This window comes from Jatropha curcas, chromosome 1, assembly GCF_041381405.1.
Source record: "Jatropha curcas cultivar XTBG-Jc1 chromosome 1, XTBG_Jcur_1.0, whole genome shotgun sequence".
NCBI lineage: Eukaryota > Viridiplantae > Streptophyta > Magnoliopsida > Malpighiales > Euphorbiaceae > Jatropha > Jatropha curcas.
This window is the reverse complement of record NC_143151.1, coordinates 8,249,950-8,274,306: the sequence shown is the minus strand read 5'-3', so window position 1 is coordinate 8,274,306 and position 24,357 is coordinate 8,249,950. Positions and strand designations below refer to the sequence as shown.

Sequence of the window (24,357 nt, the reverse complement as noted above, 5' to 3'; positions counted from 1 at the left end):
TAATTAGTCTAAGGTTTTGAATTTGAAATAGATGTTGTTTAATTTAAATAAATTTTCAACAAAATTAACAACTATGAAATTATAAATAATTTAAATTATAAATTTTTTTTCTTAATTAAATTATATATTTTAAAATATTATCACAATATCTCTAAGATTATAAATAAAGATATATACTATATGCTGCTAATTCCTAATTGAGATAGGATAAAATTTCTCAATTAAGATTTTTAGTATAATTAAATAATACATAATTGTCACGAACCATTTCCACGAGCCGAATCGACACCAGGGCCCAGGTAAGCTTAAGGCTCCCAAGACCCGTAGTGAGCCTGAATCACTAAAATTTCACTTTCTCAATATAAATTTCAAACATTCAGCTCATATAACTATGCAAAACAAATCTCGTAATTATAATATATCTCGGCCTAAATTTAACATCTTAAACATTTCATAGATCGAGCCCAATTTTACAATACATCTCTTTTATAATATGGGCTCACAGAATTATTTCATCTCCATTAATACACGACTAAAAGTTTATAAATTCTACAACTGCGGAGTTTACAAGCAGATAGATTCTTGTACATATGGCTACATAATTTAAATAATTGCTAACTCTAAAATTTATTTTCTAACTCTGTAAGGAAAGAGACAGAGCTTTAATTGAGTTTACAAGAATCTACTTCCTGAAAGGTTAAACAGAAGACATGTGAGTTTATTAATGAATAATAGTTATTGCACAACACATGCATTCATACAAACGTGTAAATGTTTCAATCTAGTCATTCGACTAGTTATATGCTCACGCAGATAGCTACACAAATGGCATCACAACAGCACTCACAATTATTAACATCTTCACATAATCACATCACGTGAAAATTAATCAATGGCGTCACCGAAATCTCCAATGAGTCGTCCTCACACATGGCCCATCCTCTCATAACGTGTGCACCAGGGAGCCGATCCCCATATCCGGATAACCGGTCTAATCCTCACTTGACTAGCCCTCTCATTGTTTTTCCATTCTCTCTTTTCTTTTCCATACCATCAGGAGGCCACCCAGTGGTTTCCATTAAAATCCATATCATCAGATGCACACGAGGGGCGTCGATCTCCCATACGGCCAACGGTCTTGTAGACCGCCCTCACAAACCCAAGGTGACCCACTTCATCCCAACTCCACACATACAAGGCATAAAATTATCACAACACAATCAATCAAGTATTGCAATTAAATGCAAGCATAGCAAACAATTAATTAACATGATGCAAATACACAAATAGACATTCATAGTTAATCATAATTAAATAGAGAAATAGTAATCAACAATATATTATTATAATAATTGATCCATCGAAAATAAATAAATAATTAAATAACTAAATAAATACTAATAATAATAAAATAATTAAAAAACTTTATTTATTATGTATTAAGTTAAAGAATTAATCTAATAAACCAACTAATTTAATTATTGATTAAGACTAACCTAGGTTCTATCGAAATTTCGGCGGAATCTCCCCTAAAATTTGATCAAACCATAATTCAATAACAAATTTTCAAAGCCCATCCATCGGACAATTCACATCAACGCATCCATCCGCCATAACCATAATCATTCATTTAATCTCTTACTCAATTCACACAACCCATTCATCGGGCAATCAATCCAAATAACTCATCCTCTTTAGGCTACATACGTCATCCATCACACACACACACACACACATGCACTAGTAACTCCAAACCAACTAATCAATAAGTCATAATTGCCTTCGAGCATATTTCAACTGTATTATTAAGTATTCTATACCTAATTACCAAATAACTATATATTTTTATAATAAAACTTGATTCGCCATGTCAAATACAGATGCTCCTATTGGTAGTTTCTATATTATACTTACTCGTCTAAGCATTAGATTTTAATTTCCCCCTAACAATATTTTAATAAAATTCCTAGGTTAACCAACATAAACATTAGCTAAGAATTCTCATTTAAAAATCAAATCTTCTAATTATAATTAATATTCATGAAATGTATTTAGCAATATTCAATTTAATTTACTTAAATACTCAATTAAATTCATTAATTAGTTAATCCGGAATTTATATGAAAAATTGCGAATTGAGTCTTAGAGTATACTGATTGAAAATCGAACAACGGATCCACAGTCCACGCGAGGAGAGGAAGATTTTGCCATTTTGTGCCTCGCCAGAGTGTCGCCGACCGGTCGCCAGACTGCCGCCGCCGCGGCGCACGGTAGCCGAAAAAGTTAAAACTGCCCAAAATTTAGCCATGATTATACCATTCAACTCAAAATTCACTAAGAAGTCCATTTCCATCGTTGGTTTAGTGAGATCGACCCTTTAGTTGGTCGAAACGGGCTTGACAACCGCACCTCACTGCCGTTCATGGTGGTTCCTCAAAACTCAAGTGAAATCGCAAATCAGTGGAGGGGAAATATTCGTGTGGATGAGAGAGTCGATTGAGACCACCCCCAGCACTTGAAGTCGACGGAAATGAAGAGATTTTGCCAAAAAACTCCATCGCATGATGACACGGCCTTCCAATCGCGATCTCTCTCGATTCAAGCTCTTATCACGCAAACCAAGGCCATCGGAGTGATTGTCTCGTCGAGCTCTTAAGCTTAGAGTCCTCACTTGCCAGAAACGATGGCCATTTGGCTGAAAAACGGGAAGGAGAGGGAGGAGGGGGTTGTTGCGCGATGGATGAAGAAGAAGAAGAAGAAGACAAGAAAAAGAAAAGAAAGGAAAAATATAGAGCTTCTAGATCATTCCAGTTCGATTCAAACCGATTTGGTCTAATTCAATGATTTGGCTCGATTTGCTTGGTTTTCGGGTTCGATTTGATTTATTTTAATTATTTTAGTTATGTTCCTGAACATTTCCTCATTTTACTCAATAATAATAAAAACAATAATAATAATGATATTTGATTTTAGGATAATTAATTTATATAATAGTCACACATATATATATTTATAATAGATTAGTAGCTAGAGTTCCATATTTTTTTTTCTCTCGAAAATTTTAAGTGTTCTCAAATCGAAAATTTCGATAATATATTTTTGGGCTTGGGCCCAACTCGTAAAATTTGGGCTCAAATTGAGACTGTGCTATACTTGCAGCCCACACAGTCAAAATTTCTGATTTTTGATTTAATAAAAATTCTATAAGTTTCGAAAATAAAAATTCGGGGTGTTTTAATCTCCCCCTTAAGACAATTCGTCCTTGAATTGAAATCTAGAACCCCAACTGAAACTCTTCATGGAATCAATTCAAGGGCAGTTTCGATCCTACAACAACTTCCTCCAAGATATGAGAGAGGAGTTGCAAGAAATAAAGGCTGCCTAAAGCTCTAATGCAACAAGAGCTCATTCACGTACTCCTGGCCCAAATAGATTTCAATCCCATGATGATGAGGAAATCGAAAACATTAATGTTAGTAAAGTTGATGGGGACTTAGGATCAATCAAGATGAGGATTCCAGAATTCAAGGGTAATAACAATGCTGAAGAATACCTTGAATGGGAGAGAAAAGTAGAACAAATCTTTGAATGCCATAACTATTCTGCGGAGAAGAAATCCCACCTTGCAGCTGTTGAGTTCAAGGGTTATGCTATGTTTTGGTCGGTATAATTGCTATTAAAAAGGAGAAAAAAATGAATGCAGCCTGTGCCACCATGGGAGATTATGAAGGAGTTAATGCACCAAAAGTTTGTCCCTGCTCATTATTTTAGGGACTTGCACAATAAATTGGCAAGAATGGTGTGAGGAGGGAATAGTGTGGAAGACTACTACAAGGAGATAGAGATTTGCATGGCTAGAGCCAAAATTGAGGAAGATGAACAAATCACCATGTCACGGTTCCTTGGGGGTCTAAATAGTGATATTGCTTATGCTTTAGAGATGTATCGCTATGATACCATGGAAGAGATGGTACATATAGCCATGAAGATTGAGAGGCAGAAAAAGGGGAGATCCACCAACAAGTAGTCTAACAACACACGGGGATCTAAATGTTCCAAGGGAGGTGAAAAGAATGATTTTAGAGGTTCTAATTCCCAAAGGGCAGATTTAGCTTTAAGAGGTAAAGAGGTTGTCCAAACTTCATTGAAGGGCAACAAAGGTATTTCTAACTCTACAACCCCTTCTAGAGAAGTTAAATATTTTAAATGTTTATGAAAAAGGCATACTGCATCTCTATGTCCTAATAAAAAGAGTTATGATTGCTAAAGATGATGGGAATATTAGTTCTGAATTTAAATGTAGTGATTATGATGATATGCCTCATTTGATTGATGTTAATGATGATGATTCGGATAATTTAATACTTGCTGAACATGGTGAATCTTTAGTTGCTAAGCGTGCTTTGAATATGCATGTTAAGTAGGAAAGCCTTGAGCAACGTGAGAACATATTTCACACTAGATGTTTGATTAATGGAAAAGTGTGTACTCTATTGATGGGGGTAGTTACACACTAATGTTGCTAGTGTAAGTATGGTGAACAAACTGAATTTGGCATGTCTTAAACATCCTAAACCTTATAAGTTGCAATGGTTAAATGATTGTGGGGAGGTGAAGGTGACACGACAAGTACTTGTGCCATTTTCTATTGGGTGGTACAAAGATGAGATTTTATGTGATATAGTACCTATGCAGGCAGGCCATTTGTTATTGGATAGACCATGGCAGTATGATAAGAGAGCACTTCATGATGGGTTCCACAACCGGTATTCTTTCGTTCATAAGGGTAAAAAGGTGGTTTTTGTACCATTATCAGCTCAAGAAGTGTATGCTGATCAAAAGAAGCTATTTGAGAGAGAGAGAGAGAGAGAGAGAGAGAGAGAGAGAGAGAGAGGCTACGACCTTGAGGAAAAATGGGAATGAAGCTTCGGGATCGAGAGAACAAAATAGTGAAAAGAGTGAGGTTGGGGAGAAAGAGGCCACAAAAATCACAAAACAAATTAATATCCCAATTGTGAGTGAAAAACTGAGAGGGGGAAGAAAAAAACAAACTTTTAATGCAAGAGTCAGAGAGGTTAAGTGCGCTATCGCCTTAGAGCATCCCATGTTGCTTCTTAGGTATAAAGAGGTTTTATTTGCTGACACTGACATTAACCTTGACAGTTTGCCTTCTATGTTTGTTTCTATGTTGTAGGAGTTTTCTCATGTCTTTCCTGATGAGTTACCTAGTGGTTTGCCACCTTTGAGAGGAATAGAACATCAGATTGACTTCATTCTTGGCTTTACCATTCCAAACAGACTAGCCTATAGAAGCAATCCGATGGAGACAAAGGAGTTGCAAAGGCAAGTCAATGAGCTTATGGAGAAAGGTTTGATGAGAGAGAGCATGAGCCCTTGTGCCGTTCCAGTGCTTCTAGTACCCAAAAAGGATGGTACATGGCGAATGTGTGTTGATTGCAGGACGGTCAGCAAAATCACTGTAAATTATAGCACCCTATCCCTAGACTTGATGACATGTTAGATGAATTACATGGGGCAACTTACTTTACTAAAATTGATTTAATGAGTGGTTGTCATCAGATTAGGATGCATCCAGGTGATGAATGGAAAACTGCTTTTAAAACTAAGTATGATTTGTATGAATGGTTAGTAATGCCTTTTGGATTGTTTAATGCACCTAGTACATTTATGAGGCTTATGAACCATGTTTTGCATGCCTTCTTAGGGAAATTTGTAGTTGTATACTTTGATGATATACTCATTTATAGCAAGTCTCTTGATGATCATATTGAGCATGTTATGCTAGTATTATAAACATTAAGGTCTGAACAATTGTATGCTAAGCTTAAAAAGTGCATTTTGTATAGATAGACTTGTGTTTCTTGGATTTGTTGTGAGTGCATAGGGTATTGAGGTAGATGAGGAGAAGGTGAAAGCTAAAGAATGGCCAACTCCCAAATCAGTTTCGAAAGTTAGAAGTTTTCATGGGTTGGCAAGTTCTTATAGAAGATTTGTACAAAATTTCTCTTCAATTGCAGCACCACTCACAGGGATAATCAAGAAGGAAGTTAGGTTCAAGTGGAGAGAAGAACAGCAGAAAGCGATTGACACGCTTAAAGGGAAGTTGACATCCGCTCCAAGGGAAGTTGACATCCGCTCCAAGGGAAGTTGACATCCGCTCCTATACTTTCTCTACCTAACTTTAAGAATACTTTTGAAATTGAGTGTGATGCTTATGGTGTAGGAATTGGGGCAGTCTTAATGCAAGAGAAGAAGCCAATTGCCTAGTTTAGTGAGAAGTTGAATGGAGCCCAACTCAATTATTCAACCTATGATGAGGAGCTATATGCCTTGGTGAGAACTCTAGATGTTTGGCAACACTACTTACTATCTAAGGAGTTTGTCATCTACACTAATCATGAGGCCCTAAAACACTTGAGGGGTCAAGGTAAACTCAATAAAAGACATGGTAAATGGGTTGAATTTATTGAATAATTTCCTTATGTGATTAAATACAAGCATGGTAAAGATAATGTTGTTGCTGATGCATTGTTAAGGAGGTATGTTCTAATTACTGCTCTTAGTTCTAAGTTGCTTAGATTTGAGTATGTTAAGGACTTGTATGTGACTGATTCTAATTTTAGCAATGTGTATGTGGCATGTGAGCATGGAGCATTTGATAAATTCTATAGACATGATGGATATTTGTTTAAGGGCAGCAAACTTTGTGTGCCTAAATGTTCTATGCGTGATTTGCTTGTGCTTGAATCTCTTTGGGGGGATTGATGGGGCATTTTGGGGTACATAACACTTATGATATGCTGAATGAACATTTTTATTAGCCTCATATAAACAATAATTTTTATTTTTCATTAAAACCACCAATGAAATAGTCATTTCGATAAAAAAAATTGTAAATTATTAAATGACTTTTTTATTAAGACAAACAATTCATTTGATGATTTTAGTGGAAATATGAGATGTGACAATTAGTCTGAAAAAAATATACAAGAGAACATTGATTTGTTAGGAATCCATTGTATTAGTAAATGGTTTCAATAAAAAATATTTATTTATTTAAAATATTTTTGTCACCAAAACATATATATTATTTGGTGCAATAAATATATAATTTAAGATCTTATATTAATATTGCACTCGCAAATGATACTTTTAAGAGACTCATGATCTCCAACCTTCTCGTGAGGTATGAGTTGGACTTGAATCTAGATTTGTTGATTAAATATCATTCTAAGAATTTCCATTGAAGCTTAAATTGAATGGATTATGAAAATATAATCACAACATACGTTTCAATTGGCCACCTTCGACTGAGAGGCATGTTAATATGATATTGTAATAATGCTAAAGGATAATATTATAATATAGATACCTAGAGTGCCTTGCACACAAAAAAAACAAGGATAATGTTGTAATGCACATAACTAGAGTGCATATAGTACAAAGAATTAAAAATTATTTATTTAATATATAGTACTCATACTAGCCCTAATTGCAGTGGATTAAAAGCTGAATTTGTTATGAATTTAAGATTTATTATACTACTTGAATTTCGAATTTTGAACTTGGCATAATAGTAATTTTCCATTTTTTCATTAAAAAATTTTTTGATATATTTTGTAGAAGTTGAAAATTTAATAGTAAAATGTTCATACTAATACGGATGGAATGATTGAATAGTTCAACTGATTTAAAACTTAGATGTAAATTTCTTTGTTTTTAAAGGGATAATGTTAATTTTGGTTCAACTAATTTAAAACTTAGATGTAAATTTCTTTGTTTTTAAAGGGATAATGTTAATTTTGGTGCCGGTAATTTTTTTTTTTTTCTATTTTGGTGTCCGAACGGAAAATTGTAATAGTTGAATGTCTAAACTTATAATTTTTTTTAATTTAGTGTCTCATAATGATATGAACAATTGGAATATCTAATGACACTGATCGGGACACGCAAACACATATATATCCGCTTATGCAGATTGACGATTTTTACACGTAGGATGTCAACGCGTCAAAAGGGATAAAATGACCCATTTGCCCCACTTTAATATTGCTCCAAACACTAACACCAAAAAATCTAACCTAAATCGAGATTGAATGGAAAAGTCCAAAAAGCTTATACAACAAATAAGAAGAAACAAAATTCTTAAAATAAAACTATATTTTTTGTTTGTTTATATCATTAATCTTGCATTCCCTGACTTCTTTTCTTCTTTCTCTAATTGCTTTGTACTGCCCTGGACAAGCATTTCCATTTTCCTCTAAAGAGAAAAATAGAGACCAAATTATCAGAGTAGCCATGGCAGATGCAACTTTAACATCTCTGTGGGTATTTAGAGTGCCAATACTGTGCGTTTTAACCTCCATTATTGCATCAACTATAAGCCTTGAACCAAAATCATTATCAGGTCTTTTTATGTCAACAAATCTATCCACTTCTTTTATGCTAACATTTATTCTAGAAGGCACTGCATTAGGCGGCGCTCGTTACAATCCTACCACGACTGTCTCTTTATATGTCGTCGGGCTTAAACCAAGTGGATCCTTCTCTCTAACAACCATAGTAGTTCGATTTCCAGCTCAGGCAGCTGGCGGAGCTGTCGGCATCAAAACAATATTACAGGTGATGCCAAGAAAGTATAGGAATTTGCTAAAAGGTCCTTCTTTAAAAGTGGATTTACATACATGAGGATTAGCAGAAGGGATTTTGAGTTTTGGGCTTTGCTTTTCTTTGCTTTTGGTTATGGTCAAAGGACAAAGAACTTGTGGGTGAAGATTTGGATGGTGAAAGCAGCGACAGCTAGATTGGTGGTGGTCAGCGGTAAGTATACCGGGCGTTGTATGAATCCTGCAAATGCTTCTGGATGGGCTTATGTAAATAATAGCGTTGCTCTTTCAATCCCGATTTACATTAGATTTTTTGGGTTCTGGTGTTTGGAGCGATATTAAAATGGGGCAAATAGGTTATTTAGTCTTTTTGTTTTTTTTTTTCGGAAGAGATTTATTCTTTATTCTTTTTGTCTATACTGATATTCTACGTGTAAAAATTGTTAGTCTACATATCAAATTTAAATAAATTATAAATTTAAACGCTTATCACAATTTTAAAAAAATAACAATATTATTCAGTTTTATAAAGGTGAGGACGATATAATTAATTTTAGAAAAATATTAATTTTTCCTAATTAAAAAAAAAAAAAGTTCCACTTATTTGAACCTTCCTCTTCTCCTCACACGCTTGCTTTCTTTGACATGCCTCCTTAACCCCAAAATTTCCAATGCTGTGTCTCCTCCTTCCTTTCCCTGCCCTTTCTAATTAATCCTTTTCTTTCAATCCAGACAATTTCGTCAAGATCTCAACACCCTCATCAAATTATCATCGATCAATCAATCAATTAAAATAGAATTCTAGGGTTTCTCATTTCTTCTCCTTTTCATCTAATTCCCAAAAAATTTCATATGCGACCTTCTGTTGATTGATCAAAAACCTTGCGATAACATGTACAGCAATTTCAAGGAGCAAGCAATAGAGTACGTGAGGCAAGCCGTACAAGAAGATAATGCCGGAAACTACTCGAAGGCCTTTCCTTTGTACATGAACGCTCTTGAGTACTTCAAGACTCACTTGAAGTATGAGAAGAACCCTAAGATTCGAGAAGCTATAACGCAGAAGTTCACCGAATATCTTCGGCGGGCCGAGGAGATCCGGGCTGTGCTCGATGAAGGTGGCCCAGGACCTGCTTCTAATGGAGATGCTGCTGTTGCTACTCGCGCTAAAACAAAGCCTAAAGATGGAGATGATGGTGAGGATCCGGAGCAGGCTAAATTGAGATCTGGATTGAATTCTGCAATTATTAGGGAAAAGCCTGACGTTAAGTGGAATGATGTGGCTGGACTTGAAAGCGCAAAACAGGCGTTACAGGAAGCTGTTATTTTACCTGTTAAGTTTCCCCAGTTCTTTACAGGTGATTTATTTTCTCCGTTTGTAGGGTTTAGGAATTTGTGCTTTTGTTTGCATGTTTTCTACTTGGTGTCTTGTTCCCTGGGGCAAATTGATTGGTGGCTGATGTTGGTTTGCATCGAGATTGTCATGTTCAAAGTATGTCAGACGAGAAATCATTTGTGCTATTTTATTTTTTAGTTGGTGGATAAACGAAATTCAGTTTTTGTTTGATGATAGTATTGTTGCATTGTGAGTTGGTGAATTCTCTATAAGCTGATTTAGAAGCTGAACTACGGATGAAAATTAGAATGAAGCTTAGCTAAATGGTGGCACCTATCACTTTGATGAGAAACAGTTTAGTTAGCTTCTATAAGCTGGTTAGTTTGTTTTTAAATTAAAATTGTCAAACTAGAAGTAATGAATTCTGATTAGAAGCTTAACATTGGATGCATTCTACTATGAATGAGGTTGTGGACATATGAACCTCTTTCCTAGGTCGAAGAGCGACTGTTTGCTCATGGAGGTATTGTGTTTTTCGGAATTTGGCTGTCCAAGGTTCTCCCTCGCTTGGTGAAAAATTCATTATAAAATCATAAAGGAGGATTCTTTTAGTTTTTATTTGCTATAATTTTGTTGTCCTTACATGCCACATGTGGTTACTCTTTGGAGATGGAATTCTGTAATTGTTGCAGCTATTCTATTCTTGACTCTGTTGTAGCATCTCGATGAACATTGTGAAGGCTTGATTCTGTTAACGCTGATGCTCCCTCTCACTCTTTTTTAGGGAAGAGGCGACCGTGGAGGGCTTTTCTTTTGTATGGGCCTCCTGGAACTGGAAAGTCTTACTTGGCCAAGGCAGTTGCGACTGAAGCAGACTCTACCTTCTATAGGTAAATATTCTATTTCTCAATTTTGTTCAGCTGCCAGAAGGTTATGTCTATCTGTTCTTAGTTAAGTTGTTTCTGCGTTTTGCCTACTTTGTACATGCTTTTTTGGTGAAGGAGCACTTCACTGTTTCTGTGTTGCTGCTATATGTTCCTTTTCTCCATACAAACATCTCTTTATTTTCATATATTTTTAATGAGGTCCTCTATATTTTTAATTATGCTGCAAGTTGCTGTATTTTAATTTTTTTTTTCCTACAGTATCTCTTCTTCAGACCTTGTCTCAAAGTGGATGGGTGAGAGTGAAAAGCTAGTTTCTAATCTTTTCCAAATGGCACGGGAAAGTGCTCCTTCAATTATATTCATTGATGAAATAGATTCCTTATGTGGTCAACGTGGAGAAGGCAATGAGAGTGAAGCTTCAAGACGTATCAAGACAGAACTTCTTGTGCAGATGCAGGTATATTTTTTCCCCTTTATTGGCAGGTGGGTGAAGAAGAATGTCATCATTTGTTTTGCTATGCTAATGGAAAACTCTCTGTAATTTACTATACAGTTAATTTTAACTTTTTCTAAATTCTTTGCTGTCTTCATAACATCAACTGTGTTGTTACCATGTTTCTGTGGGGAATTGAAATGGATGTCAAAGAGTCCAGTTTGGATAAGGTATTGATATTATTGATGCTGAAATAAGAGAGTTTGTAGATTCGGATTTAATTTAAATGAGATCTTATTTGTGAACCTGATCATCTTAGATTTACGATATTATGAAAAACAGCTGCCTCTTCTTGTCTTAGAATGCTTAATTGTGAGAGATGCCTTTTGAACTCCTGGTCATAATATTGCACGAGAGAGGGGGTCAAGACTCAAGAGTCAAAGCTTCAACTGGCTTGAACTTTGATTCACACATCCATGTGCACATGTAAAGTTGTAAACCATTATACATAATAGATTAAATTGGTAAACTTATTAGAAATCAAAAGTAAATAATTCTGATAAATACAAGCAAATTGAGAGATATACCTGATTAATAAAGGTTTAATTTTTTTCTGAAAAAAATATTATTTTGACTAGGGAAATAACGAAAGCATCAGATAACCTTAGATGTTAAAAGATAACATGGAGTCTTTTAGGGTATTGAGTGCACAAGATTACTTTGGAAGTTTTAAGTTCTAGACTCTAAGATTACATGCACATGCATTTTTTGTGATTTCAGCATCTCTGGTGCATATGTTTGAGCTCAAATGTTAGTTTTCTGTACCTATTGCCAAGTAGCTTCTTTCATTGTTTGGAAAGATATGGTGCAGCACTTATATTTTATTGTATATTGTGTCTAAACTCCATTCCACACTAGAACATCACCAATGCACTAGCTTTTGAGGGGGGAAAAGATAATATGATTTTTTGATTTTCATGGACTATCCTTTCCTGCAAGTGTTTGCAGAGGTTTATGTGAATGCAATCTCTTTGTAATTTTTAACCTTAATGTTATAATCATGTCTGCATGCATATGCTTGTTTCATCTAGCCCCTTTGTTTTTTCCACTCTTTCAACTAGGACTATCTCCTTCGTCCTCTTCAACTTAGAACATTGTTTTTGTATGCTACTGCCAGTTATATTTTCTTGAGATTTCTACCTACATTGTGGGCCAATAAGGATGAGAGGCTGGAGATGGCATGAGCTTCTTGCATTATTGGAAAAGATTTGCTGCAGAGCACTTAGCTTATAAAGTACATTATGTGGTGATTCCATTGCATGAAAGAAAATGACTGCTGTCCTGAATTCTTTAAATTAAATATAATATTCAATTTTGCCATGGTTATCCTGTGGTGAAAGTAACAACAGGGAATACCTGTATTTGTTTCACTTGTTCTTTGTTGCTGATAATATTGTCCTCAGTTTCCCACTCATGGTGCCTTTAGCTTGAGCTGAGTATCTAATTTGAGAAAATTTGGTGAAAGAGGTAGAATAGCTGTTATGAGGACCTAAGGGGACATTTGAAATAGGAATTACTACTCAGGAAGGCCTGATACTGCTCACAGCTTTCAAACTTCTTTAATGTTGCTAAATTTTTGGGTTAATTATAAATTTAGTGTCTCAACTTCTGAAAATTTTCTATTTTGGTGTCTCAACGGAAAACGTTTGCTATCAGGTGTTTAAACCTCGAAAATATTTGCGAAAGTTGAGACACTAAATTTATAGTTTGGTGAACGAGGTAGAGTAGTCACTGATATGAGGACCTAAAGAGACATTTGAAATAGGAATTACTACTCAGGAAGGACTGCTACTGTTCACAGCTTTCAAACTTCTTTAATGTTGCTGAAGTTTTTGCTGGTGATGCATATCTCCAAGTGTAATTTAATATATCAATGGAGGTTCAAATTCCTGGTAGCAATTATGCGGTCACTTTATTGATTTAATAAATTTACTTTAAAACAATGTGGTATTATTCTTGACCAAATTAATAAATTTACTGCATTGACCTAGATTATTGTCGATCATTCTAGATAACATGCAAGTTACTTTATTACAGTGTCTGTTTTGTATGCTCAAACAAATTGTAGAACCCTTTTTATAGCTCAAATGAATAAGGTTTGCTTCTGACTGTTGCTTCAGTTGATGTTATAGTTATGTTCTTATTGCTGCCAAGTTCCAATAGTTTTTTGTTCAAATTAAGTTTTTATATGTATGTTTTCTTTTTATTCATTGACTCCTGAATAGAGGGGATCAAATTAAAATTGGTCTAAGTTGCTTTCTTATACCTCTTTATATCTTGGGTTTTAGTTAGTCCATTGACTTGATACTGTTGATTTAAAGCTGTTTTAATTCTAATCTTGTTTTTCCTTGAATTCATGATGATGAATTTGACGAGTCTGACTGATAGATTGATGTATATTTTGCATATTTCCTTTTCGAGATCCAAGCCAACATTATTTCCTTTCTTCACATATATGTTAGGGTGTAGGAAACAATGACCAGAAAGTTCTTGTTCTTGCAGCAACCAATACACCATATGCCCTAGATCAGGTAATGACATTATAAAAAGATTGCTTTTGTTATGTGATTTCAGTCACTGGGACTATTTGGTAATTTTGCTAATCTTGGTGATTACAGGCCATCAGGCGGCGTTTTGACAAGCGCATATATATTCCTCTTCCAGATTTGAAAGCGCGTCAGCATATGTTCAAAGTATTAGCATTTGTTCTTGGAATTAGCTTTTTGTTCATCATTTATTTGGCGATGTGGCCATCTTTATTTTATTTTGCTGAGCCTCAAAGAATTCAACAGGTGCATCTCGGAGATACTCCTCACAACTTGACTGAAAGTGATTTTGAAGTATTAGCTCGCAGGACTGAGGGCTTTTCGGGTTCAGACATTGCTGTTTGTGTAAGCAAGATGCGACTTAAGATACTTCCAATTTATCAAATTTCTTATTTTCTAATTCTCTCTACGGAGAAATCTTAGGGACTAAGAAGGTTCACACGAGAGCTTTTTTGCTTATATTTTGACTTTGACAGGTCAAGGATGTCCTTTTTGAGCCGGTACGTAAAACCCAGGATGCCATGTTCTTTGTCAAGACTCCTAATGGTATGTGGGTACCATGTGGACCAAAGCAACCAGGTGCAGTCCAAATTACCATGCAGGAGCTGGCAGCACAAGGACTCGCATCCCAGGTAATGGGATTAGTGCCCCCTACCATCTAATATTTGCTGTCATTCTTCTCGATTATTTTTAGTAAAAGAAAGCTTGCTTTTATTTCTCCAACTTTCATAGTAAGAACATACACTTACGATGTTTAGAATGACAGAAGTGTATTTTCATCTTAGTATGCCTGATTATCTTTAACGTAATTGAATTCTTCATGAAGTTGATTAAATGTGTCTGCAGATCCTTCCCCCTCCCATCACAAAAACTGATTTTGACAAGGTCCTTGCAAGACAAAGGCCAACTGTGAGCAAAAGCGATCTTGAAGTTCATGAGAGATTCACGAAGGAGTTCGGAGAGGAAGGTTAATCAATATGGTGATAGGATTGACTCACGCTCTTGAGTTCAACTGCTATAATTTGTATTTTAATTTATTGCTGTTGGATCCAATGCTTTATCTTTACTTTTTCATAGGGGAAGCTGACTTCACTTTCCCTTTGTATTCGGAATCTGAGATGGAAATACTGAGTTGGATACTTGTTCAATTGCTTGTCTGAAATTGTGTAAAGAAGAGTTTTAGAAATATCATTGCCGAATGTTATATTACATCACTTGCCAGCACATTTCTTGTCCTGCCAATTAATTTTTTTTCTAACCAATTATCTAGTTTGCATTTTTTTTTTTTTTTGAGTTTCAGGTGTTCTGGAGTCATGCCTTTGTGCAAGTCCGGTTCTAGTATGGTTCTTAAGAGGAATCTGAACGGAACCAAAAATTTGGTTCCTTCATTTTTAGGAACCAGAACTGGAGCTGAAGGACTAAAGAAGTAGAATTGTACCGAACCAAATTTTCGGTACGGTTCTTCAGTTTTATGGTTCCTCGATTCGGTTTGTATCTCCCAGGAACTATGCACAACCCTAATGCATTAGTCTTTTCTTCTCCTTCTCTTTCTATGGATTCTCTTTCTCGTGTGTCAAGTGCACTCCATCCTCTGTAGGTTCTGTTAGTTGCAGCCTGGATTTTTAGTGTAGTACTTTCCCTGAAATCCATTAGTAAGGAATATTTAGCAACGCAGCAATTTCTGTGTAAGTTAGTGCTTAAGATTTGAATTCGACCCGTTGCCATGTTTAATGCAATTGTAGTGATTCTTTGTATGTTGAAGCGTACTTCTCTCTCTCTCTCTCTCTCTCTCTCTCTCTCTCCCCCATTTTATTCTTTTTCACCCAGGAAAAATGTTGAATGACTTTTTGATTGTTTTGTTACACAAATTCTTATTTCTATTGCATTTGATATTTGAATTCAGTCCTCTAGATTGTGAAGTATTCATAGACAATCAAATAGTCAACCAGAAGCTGTTGTACTTTCGGAAAATGAGACGATGGATTAGAATTTAGAACACATGATTGAAAATTTGAGAGGCAAAGAGGACATTCTTTGCTTTCCATGGCAGCGGTTTCTTTTTGTAAGACAATACAATGAATGAATACGAATGAAAATATAATAAAAAAAATGCAAGGCCAAATATGTAGTGTTTAAAAAACCAGACCGAACCAGCTGATCGGATCAATTAACTTCCGAACCAGCTGTTGGTTCGGTCTGATATGGTCTGGTTTTTGTGGTAAACCGAGCAACTGAAATTTTAAATAAAAATTTAAATTTTTTTTGCTATATAAATAGAATGGAACAAGTGATTAAGGTATACAAATAATTTTTAAAAAATTCATGAGTTCAATCCACAACTTTTTTTCTTTAAAAACTCATCTTGAAATTTATTAACTTTTTTTTTATAATAAATAAAAGGTCAAAAAATTATAAATAGATAGGTTTTTTTTTTTTTCAAAAACCAACTGTAATATGGTGTATCCAATTTTTTTAAAAAATAATTAATTTATAGTCAGTATTTATTTATTTACCATAAATTAATAAAATAATTGAAAAATATAATTAATTCTAAAATATCAAAATACATCGTAGGACACAAATGTTTTTATATTTTCTATAAATGATGAATGATTTAAAAATTATTACAATTTTAATTTATTATAACTTATATTTGATATGTATATTATTATGATGAATGTATAATATTTAGTTTAGATAACGAATAACATAAAAATTAGTAGTTATTATATTGATATTTGATGATGAATGGCTTGAAAATAATTATAGAGTTATAATTATAATAATAAATTGTTTTTTTATGGCCATATTTTATTATTTTTTATAAATAATTATAAAAAATAAACAATGAGATTGAATTTAGTTGATGGTCTAACGATGACCATGTCATTAAGCGGGTTCAACGTTTAAAAACATTGTAAATATATAAATTCACTCCTAAATTTTTTGTGAAAAAATTTTGCGGCACTTCAAATTTTATAGAGACCTATTGTGCCTCTAAAATTACAAAATTTGATAATATTGTACATCTCTTTGCATTAACAATAAACTTTTTTTAGAGTTTTTGATTTTTACTTATAAAATATTAAGATGATGTGTGGTTAGAATAATTTTTAGGATAGTAATTTTTATATTTTTAACTATTCAATGTAAAATAATTGGTACCTAAGATTCTAATACTTTAGATCTTTGAAGATTTGGATTCTCAGGCTGACTCAAGGCTCATGGTCCATGGTAATGTTACTTTCTCGATAATTTATTATAACTTAGATAAATTAAAGGTAATTTAATTTATTTACTCAATAATTTATTGTAATTTAGACAAATTGAATGATTTTCTTTAAAGGATGTGATAATTCAAATGTGATAAGTATTTAGGAACAAATGTAGCATTTGGAGTTTCTCTTTTAAAGACAAAAGGAAGGATGTTGTAGAAATAAAAGAAAACTCAAAGAAACGTTTCATTGGCAGAGAATGGGTCAGCTATTGCATTACCTAATTCCAAAAAACAGAGGAAAACTATGGTACAACCGTGCAAATCAATAGTTGATGAACAAATGTGCGTAGATGTGTTTCATAATTTTTATAGGTTTTTTTTTATCTTTTCAATAATTATTTTTTTTATCTTTTCAATATTCATATATATCTCTTTCAAAAAAAAAAAAAAAAACAGTCATACATATCTAACTTAATAAGTTTTAGATATTTAAATCTAGGTAATATACTCAAACTACAGTATCATTATTTTACTTTTCATTTTTCATTAATTCTTTTGTCAGTAAGCAATCACTATCCATCATATACAAAAGATAAAAATAAAAAAAATAATTTATTATTTATGAAATTCATAAATGTGATAAGTATTTGAAAATGGAGAGCGTAATGAAAGATGTACCTTCTAATTTTATAATTAAAAAGACATGATTATTTTTAAAACAAATATGTATAAAGTAAAACAAAAAGAAATTGAAATATATACAAAAAGAATAATAAAATAATTGTAATATGTATATCTCACGTAAGGACAAAGGTAAAACATGTTAAAGTGAGATACCATATATATATATATATATATATATATATATATATATATATATATATATATATACAGACACACATAATGAGAACTTGTAATATTTCATTAAGAGATTGTAGAATCTAGATAGTTTATTACAATTAATATTAATAATTAAATCAAATTATTTTGTTTATCTTATACATAATTTTTATTTATTTCCTCTTGCTTTTGCTTTATGAAAATATGCATGCAACATTATATATATTGTAAATATGGGAGAAAATCCCACTCTCATTTCACTTCAGGATCTGTGATCAAAGATAACCATTACATACTTTCTTCAGTCACCGGAAGGCAAGGCTCCAATTTATATTTCTTCTTCTTCTTCATGTTAATTTGTTCTCATTTGCTCATTTTACATATTAATTTAATAGTAAATTATTATTTTTTCTGTATATTATACCTAAATATACTAGCTAGTCAGGATCGATGAATTATATAATTAAATTCTAAAAATAAGAAGTTTTTATTAATATATTTAATTATATAGGGGACTAAATAAATGTATGATTACACGAGCAAGCTCAAAGACTTGCAGGTACGTACATTGTGTTTCAAATTTCAATAAATGTATGATTTTGCAAAATTCTTCTTTTAATATAACTGAGTTTATTTGCAGAAAGCTATTTAGTAGTTTCTGTGTTTGAAAGTAGAAAAAATAAGCTTCACACTACACATTCATGGAAATTTCTTGGAGTAAACTCTCTTAGTGAATATTATAAACAAGTGCTTGTGGTCCCATCTACATCAAACATTATTGTTGGTGTCATTAATACAGGTAATTACATAGCGGACCCTAACTAGTTTGGGATTAAGGCTAATTAGTAATTCTTGTTGTAGGCTCCAACTTGGGTCGAACTCACAATCTCACAATTCTAGTAGGGATTATAGTATTGGTTAATTAATTAAGCTTCAATTGATTTTGCAGCAGTTTGGCCTGAGTCTCTTCAATGATAGAGGATTAGTGCTGGTGATTTTCTAGTAATGGAGAAGATGAAGATGAAGATGAAGAGAGAATACTTGGGTTTCATTACTTACTAAAAATCTGCAGTACATGCAAAATATATAGATGAGACTACAACTACTTGGGACCTTAGGGACAAGATTTAAAATCAAACTTGGGTCCAAAGCTAAAGCAAAAACATGATTACATCAGCAAAAACATAAAATATAAAATATAGTAAGTTGGAGTGTGTAGCAATTGTAGCAATTCAGCACTCCTCCTCAATACTTTTGCTAAATACTCCATGTAATGTTAATTATCCCTTTAATATGTAAGTTTTAATATTTTAATTTGTGTAGCTCTTGTGCATTTTCTTTTTGTTAATTATAGCTTGGGACTTTTAGATTTTACTCATAAACAACTTTCACTACGACTGGGCTAGTTCATTGTTCTTTCTTTTAGTTAGATTTTAGTTTCATAGACAAATGTGAATAACCTTTTAAGATAAGAGAAAAAATGTTACTATATGTAATGATATCTCACTTTTAACATTGCTATCTCAATAATTGTAGCATGCTTCTAAGAACTTCAAACTTAGCTTTAGAAACAACTTTTATGAGTATATCAGCAACTTGCTCTTCACTTCTGCAGTAAACTAAGGAAACTTCACCTGCTCTTTCAAATTCTCTTATAAAATGGTATTTCACTTGAATGTGCTTGGTCCTTTTATGGCTGATTGGGTTCTTGGCTATTGCAATGGCTGATTGATTCTCACACATAATCTCAGTAGCACCTTCTACCTACCACCCTATATCTTCCAAAATCTTCCCAAGCCAAATGGCTTGATTCACAGCAGCTGAGACTACAATATACTCGGCTTTTTCTGTAGATTAAGCCACCGTTTCTTGCTTCTTAAAGAGCCATGAAAACACACCTGAACCCAAAGTGAAAACATAACCCAAAGTGCTCTTCATGTCATCACGAAGGCAGCCCAGTTTTTGTCAGTACATGCAACAAAATGAGGGTTATTTGTGCTAGAAAACCACACTCCATAATCGCTTGTTCCTCTTATGTATCTGAGGACATGTTTGGCAGGTCCAAAGTGAATTTCACTTGGTGAATTCATGAAGCGGGACAACAAACTCATAGTAAACATCAAATCAGGCCTTGTAACCATAAGATACAATAGTTTCCCAAACAAGCTTCTATACTTCTTTTCATCAACCTTTTTAGCATCATCAAACATTTGATAACTTCAAATTCAATACAAGAGGAGTTGAAACTGATTTACAACTCTCCATATTGAACTTCTTCAAAATATATTCCGCATATTTTTCTTGCGAAATAAAAATTCCCTTCTCACTTTTAGTGATTTCCATTCCAAGAAAATAATTAATCAACCTCAAATCAGTCATCTCAAACACATTCTTCATATCTTGCTTGAAGTCTTCAATCATCTTGAAGCTATTTTCAGTCACCAATAAATCATCAACATAAAGTGAGACAATCAAAATTTCAGAATTACCTTGTCTTTTGATGTACAAGGTGTGCCCACTTTCACTTCTTTGATTCTTGTTGGCTGAAATACTGGTCTATTGTTGTATACCAAGCTCTTGGTGCTTGTTTCAATCCATAGAGGGTTTTACTAAGCTTGCAAATATGATCTTCTTTTCCATCCTTCACAAATCTTTTCGGTTGCTCTACATACACCTTTTCTTGAAGATAACCATTCAAGAAGGCTGATTTAACATCAAGTTGATGAATTTTCCATTTCCTTTGAGCCGCTAAAGTAATAACCAATCTAATTATATCAAGCCTTGCAACTGGGGCAAACGTGTCGGTGTAGTCAACTCCAAGTTCTTGTGAATACCCCTTCGCTACAAGTCTTGCTTTGTGTTTATTGATTGTGCCATCTGGATTGAATTTAGCCCTGTAAATCCACTTTAGAATCTTCTTATCTTTAGGTTTAGGAATTAATTCCCAAGTTTGATTTTTATTAACCATCTAAATCTCCTCCTCCATTGTTGATTGCCACTCCACAAATTTTGATGCTTACCAAAATTTTCAGGTTCAATAATAGCTAAGCTGCAACTTTAAATGTCTGCGAGTGACCTAGTTTTTCTTTCCGGTGCATCTGCAGTAGGATCATCATTATTAGAGTTGAAATTTGATCTAGACCCATTTTGACTTTGATCTTGACAAGGCTGACTTGCTCCATCTTTCTTCTCTTCCTTTTATTCTTCCCAATTCCATATCGACTTTTCATCCACTTCCACATCTCTACTCACAATAACATTCTCAGTTTGCAAATTGAAGATTCTATAGCCTTTTGATCGTGGACTATAGCCCAAGAATATGTCCTCTGTTTTTGCTTCAAGTTTATGTCTTTTTACTTCTGGTACATGAAAATAGCATAGGGAACCAATCACTTTAAGTACTTAGCTATGGACTTATGTCTGCTCGTTGCTTCAATGGGAGTAGAGAATTTTAATGCTCTTGTAGGTAACCTGTTAAGCAAGTATATTATTGTACAAACGGCTTCAACCCAGAATTTTTGACGCAATTTCTTCTCCTCTAACATGCTTGCCATTTCCATGACTGTTCTGTTCTTCCTTTCGGAGACACCATTTTGTTGAGGAATATATATATATATATATATATATATATTCCTTAAGCAAAAAAAAAAAAAAATCAAATTGCTGATGTGGCACTCTCCTTTCTCAGAATTCTATTTTTCCTTTAGAAATTTTTGGGTTTTTTCTTTTTTTTCTTTATTTTTTTTTGATTGGATATATATATTCTTCTCTCCAAATAGATATATACCATGTTCGAATTTTTAAATTTTATTTTATTTTACTATAATTTGATTGGACTTAATATTCTTATTTAATAGATAAATACATAATTACGTAGTTTGAAATTTTTGAATTTTAGATAAATAAACAGTTTGAAATTTTTGAAATTTTCATTATCTATATCTGCATATTTATTTAATTTTAATCTATATATTTTAAATTGTCCATAAACTTTAGAATATATTCCAATTGAGGGATACTACAGCAGAACATCCATCCTCAGTAATCAGTATTACAGTTTTTATATAATACTGCACTTGAGTCTCTGCATATCGCATATTCACACTTCCTTTTATTTGTTTATTTATACCTTCATATTTTTATAACCTTTGTCATACATGTGCAAGATATGGAGAAGAATCTGAACCATGAAAACAGATTGATATTCAATCATTCATGACTCATTTCAAACATAGTATGAAGTACTTATCATTGTAGCTAAATGAAGATAATAGCAAATAGAGATAAATGTTCTTCACATACGTATAATGGGGAGCAGTAGCAGTAATTTATTTTTTGCTTCATCAATTCTTTAGTCTCCAACTTAAATGTTTCTTTGTATTGTTACCTTTTTTTGTAATGTTTTTTTAATATTTTCTATTAGTTTTTTATTTACAGAATTTGGTTTATTTCTTTTATTATAGTGTTGTAAGGAAATGGCTATAGATATCATTCAGATTCTGTTGCTTTTTATAATTATCATTTTTAGATTTTGAATTGTAAAACAGTAGTAACACCAACCTTAATATAACACCACCTCTTCTTCTTCGTATAAGGTAATGTTAGTTATTTTATCTTTCTTTTTTCTTTTTCTGATTTTTTTTGGTCCTATAGAGTAACTTGGAAGGTAATTCCAGTTTTAATCTCCATTTGAAGGCCTGAATTTGATGCAAGGTATAGCCATTGTCATTGCCTCTACAATATAGAAAACTATCACCCTCTACATTATGCCTACTAAAAAAAGATCAAATCCAACCTTCTGCCACTGGTTTAGGATCAATTCATCAACATGCCCATTTGCATACCGTAGTAGACTAGCTTGGGGAATATATTTCCTTAGTTCTGTAATGAGTATGTTTTTCCCAAGGACAAAATGGAAAATTTCAAAGATATTAGAACAAATGATTTTTTTCTTTTTGTTTCCATGTTTTTACATAAAATTCACAGAAAAATAGCAGTATGACTTGTGAGGAAGAGGACATAGCAGTAAGCAATATTCGTTCTTCTCTAGCATCAATTTTTCAAGTTACCTATTTCCACTATCTTGACCTGATTTTCCTTCTTCTTTTTCATACTCATACCATGTTTTTCGGTTTAACATCAAAATTAATTGGGTCCAAAACTTGATTACTGCTCCAAGTTTAGAATAACAATTGTTGGTTTAGAAGAGCAGAAAATTAAGGAAGAGAAGGAAATTCTGCAGAAAATGAAAAAAGCTGCAGATTTTGTAAGTGTGAAGAAACAAATATTCACTTCTTATATTTTCCATTACAGCATAATGTAAACATTTATAGTAGAGCTAGTCTAAAGTTTGTTCACCAACCTTCCATAAGTCAAGGAAGGTTGTTCACCAAACCTACCTAAAAGCAAGGTAGTTCAACTACTTCTTGACTACAACAAAATCTAAATGACTTTAACAAAGACCTCCAAAAACTATCAACAACACTTGCATCAATTTCTTCAATGGAGCTATAGCTGTAATTTTAACACTCCTCCTTGATGCAAGAGTTGAGACAAACACCAAGTCTATTCCTAAGAAATTCAAATCTTGGTTTTTGCAATGCCTTGGTGAAAATATCTGCTGTTTGGTCTTCAGAACTGCAATGAATAATCTGAATTTTATTTTCCTTTTCAGCTTTACAAATTGCATGGTACTTGATTTTTATATGCTTGGTTTTTCCATGGAAAATTGGATTCTTAACCATAGCAACAGCTGATTTATTGTCACAAAGTATTTTAGTTGGATTTTCTTGCTGAAAATTCAGATCCACTAACACCTTTCTCAACCAAATAGCTTGATTTACAGCAGCAGATGCTGCAATATACTCTACCTCTGCAGTTGATTGAGCGACTGAAGCTTGCTTTCTTGTTCCCCAGCAAATGACAGCAAAACCAAGTGAAAAACAAAAACCAGTAGTGCTCTTCATATCATCCAATGACCCAGCCCAATCACTGTCTGAGAACCCCAACAACTTCACACCATTTAATCTTCTATAAAACAAACCAAATTCAGCAGTCCCTTGCACATATCTCAAAACTCGTTTGGCTGCTGTAAGATGGTTTTCAGTTGGAGAATTCATGAATCTCAACAGTAAATTTGTTGCAAACATGATATCTGGTCTTGTTACAGATAAATACAGCAAAGAACCAACCATGCTCCGATAAGTTGAAGCATCTATAGAGTGAGAACCATCATCCTTTTGTAATTTTATTCCATGGGCTGTAGGTGTACTCACTGGTTTGCATTTGCTAAGTTCAAACCTTTTAAGCAACTCCCAAGCAAATTTCTTTTGTGAAATAAAAATCCCTTGCTCATCTTGAGCAATTTCAATCCCAAGGAAATAGCACATTAAGCCAAGATCATTCATCTCA

The 24,357-nt window shown here is 33.4% G+C and overlaps 1 protein-coding gene and 1 pseudogene across 1 annotated transcript; both read left to right on the top strand.

The window, feature by feature from the left end:
• The first annotated feature begins 8,226 nt into the window (after positions 1–8,226).
• LOC105634555 (aquaporin SIP1-1 pseudogene) lies at positions 8,227–9,095 on the top strand (annotated as a pseudogene).
• A 277-nt stretch (positions 9,096–9,372) lies between these two features.
• Positions 9,373–15,098, top strand: SKD1 (AAA-type ATPase family protein). The gene is made up of 8 exons (XM_012217415.4): positions 9,373–9,985; positions 10,748–10,853; positions 11,109–11,307; positions 13,806–13,874; positions 13,962–14,036; positions 14,136–14,234; positions 14,366–14,521; positions 14,736–15,098. The coding sequence occupies exons 1-8, from the start codon at positions 9,520–9,522 to the stop codon at positions 14,859–14,861; spliced, it is 1,296 nt and encodes a 431-aa protein (XP_012072805.1). The 5' UTR covers positions 9,373–9,519; the 3' UTR covers positions 14,862–15,098.
• The last annotated feature ends 9,259 nt before the right edge of the window (positions 15,099–24,357 follow it).

What these genes read in the sequence shown, in the direction of transcription:
- SKD1 (XM_012217415.4), top strand. Translation starts at nt 9,520, where the DNA reads ATGTACAGCAATTTCAAGGAGCAAGCAATAGAGTACGTGAGGCAAGCC. An exon ending in CACCATATGCCCTAGATCAG is followed by an intron (nt 13,875 to 13,961) that starts GTAATGACATTA and finishes TGGTGATTACAG; the next exon opens with GCCATCAGGCGGCGTTTTGA. An exon ending in GTTCAGACATTGCTGTTTGT is followed by an intron (nt 14,235 to 14,365) that starts GTAAGCAAGATG and finishes TGACTTTGACAG; the next exon opens with GTCAAGGATGTCCTTTTTGA.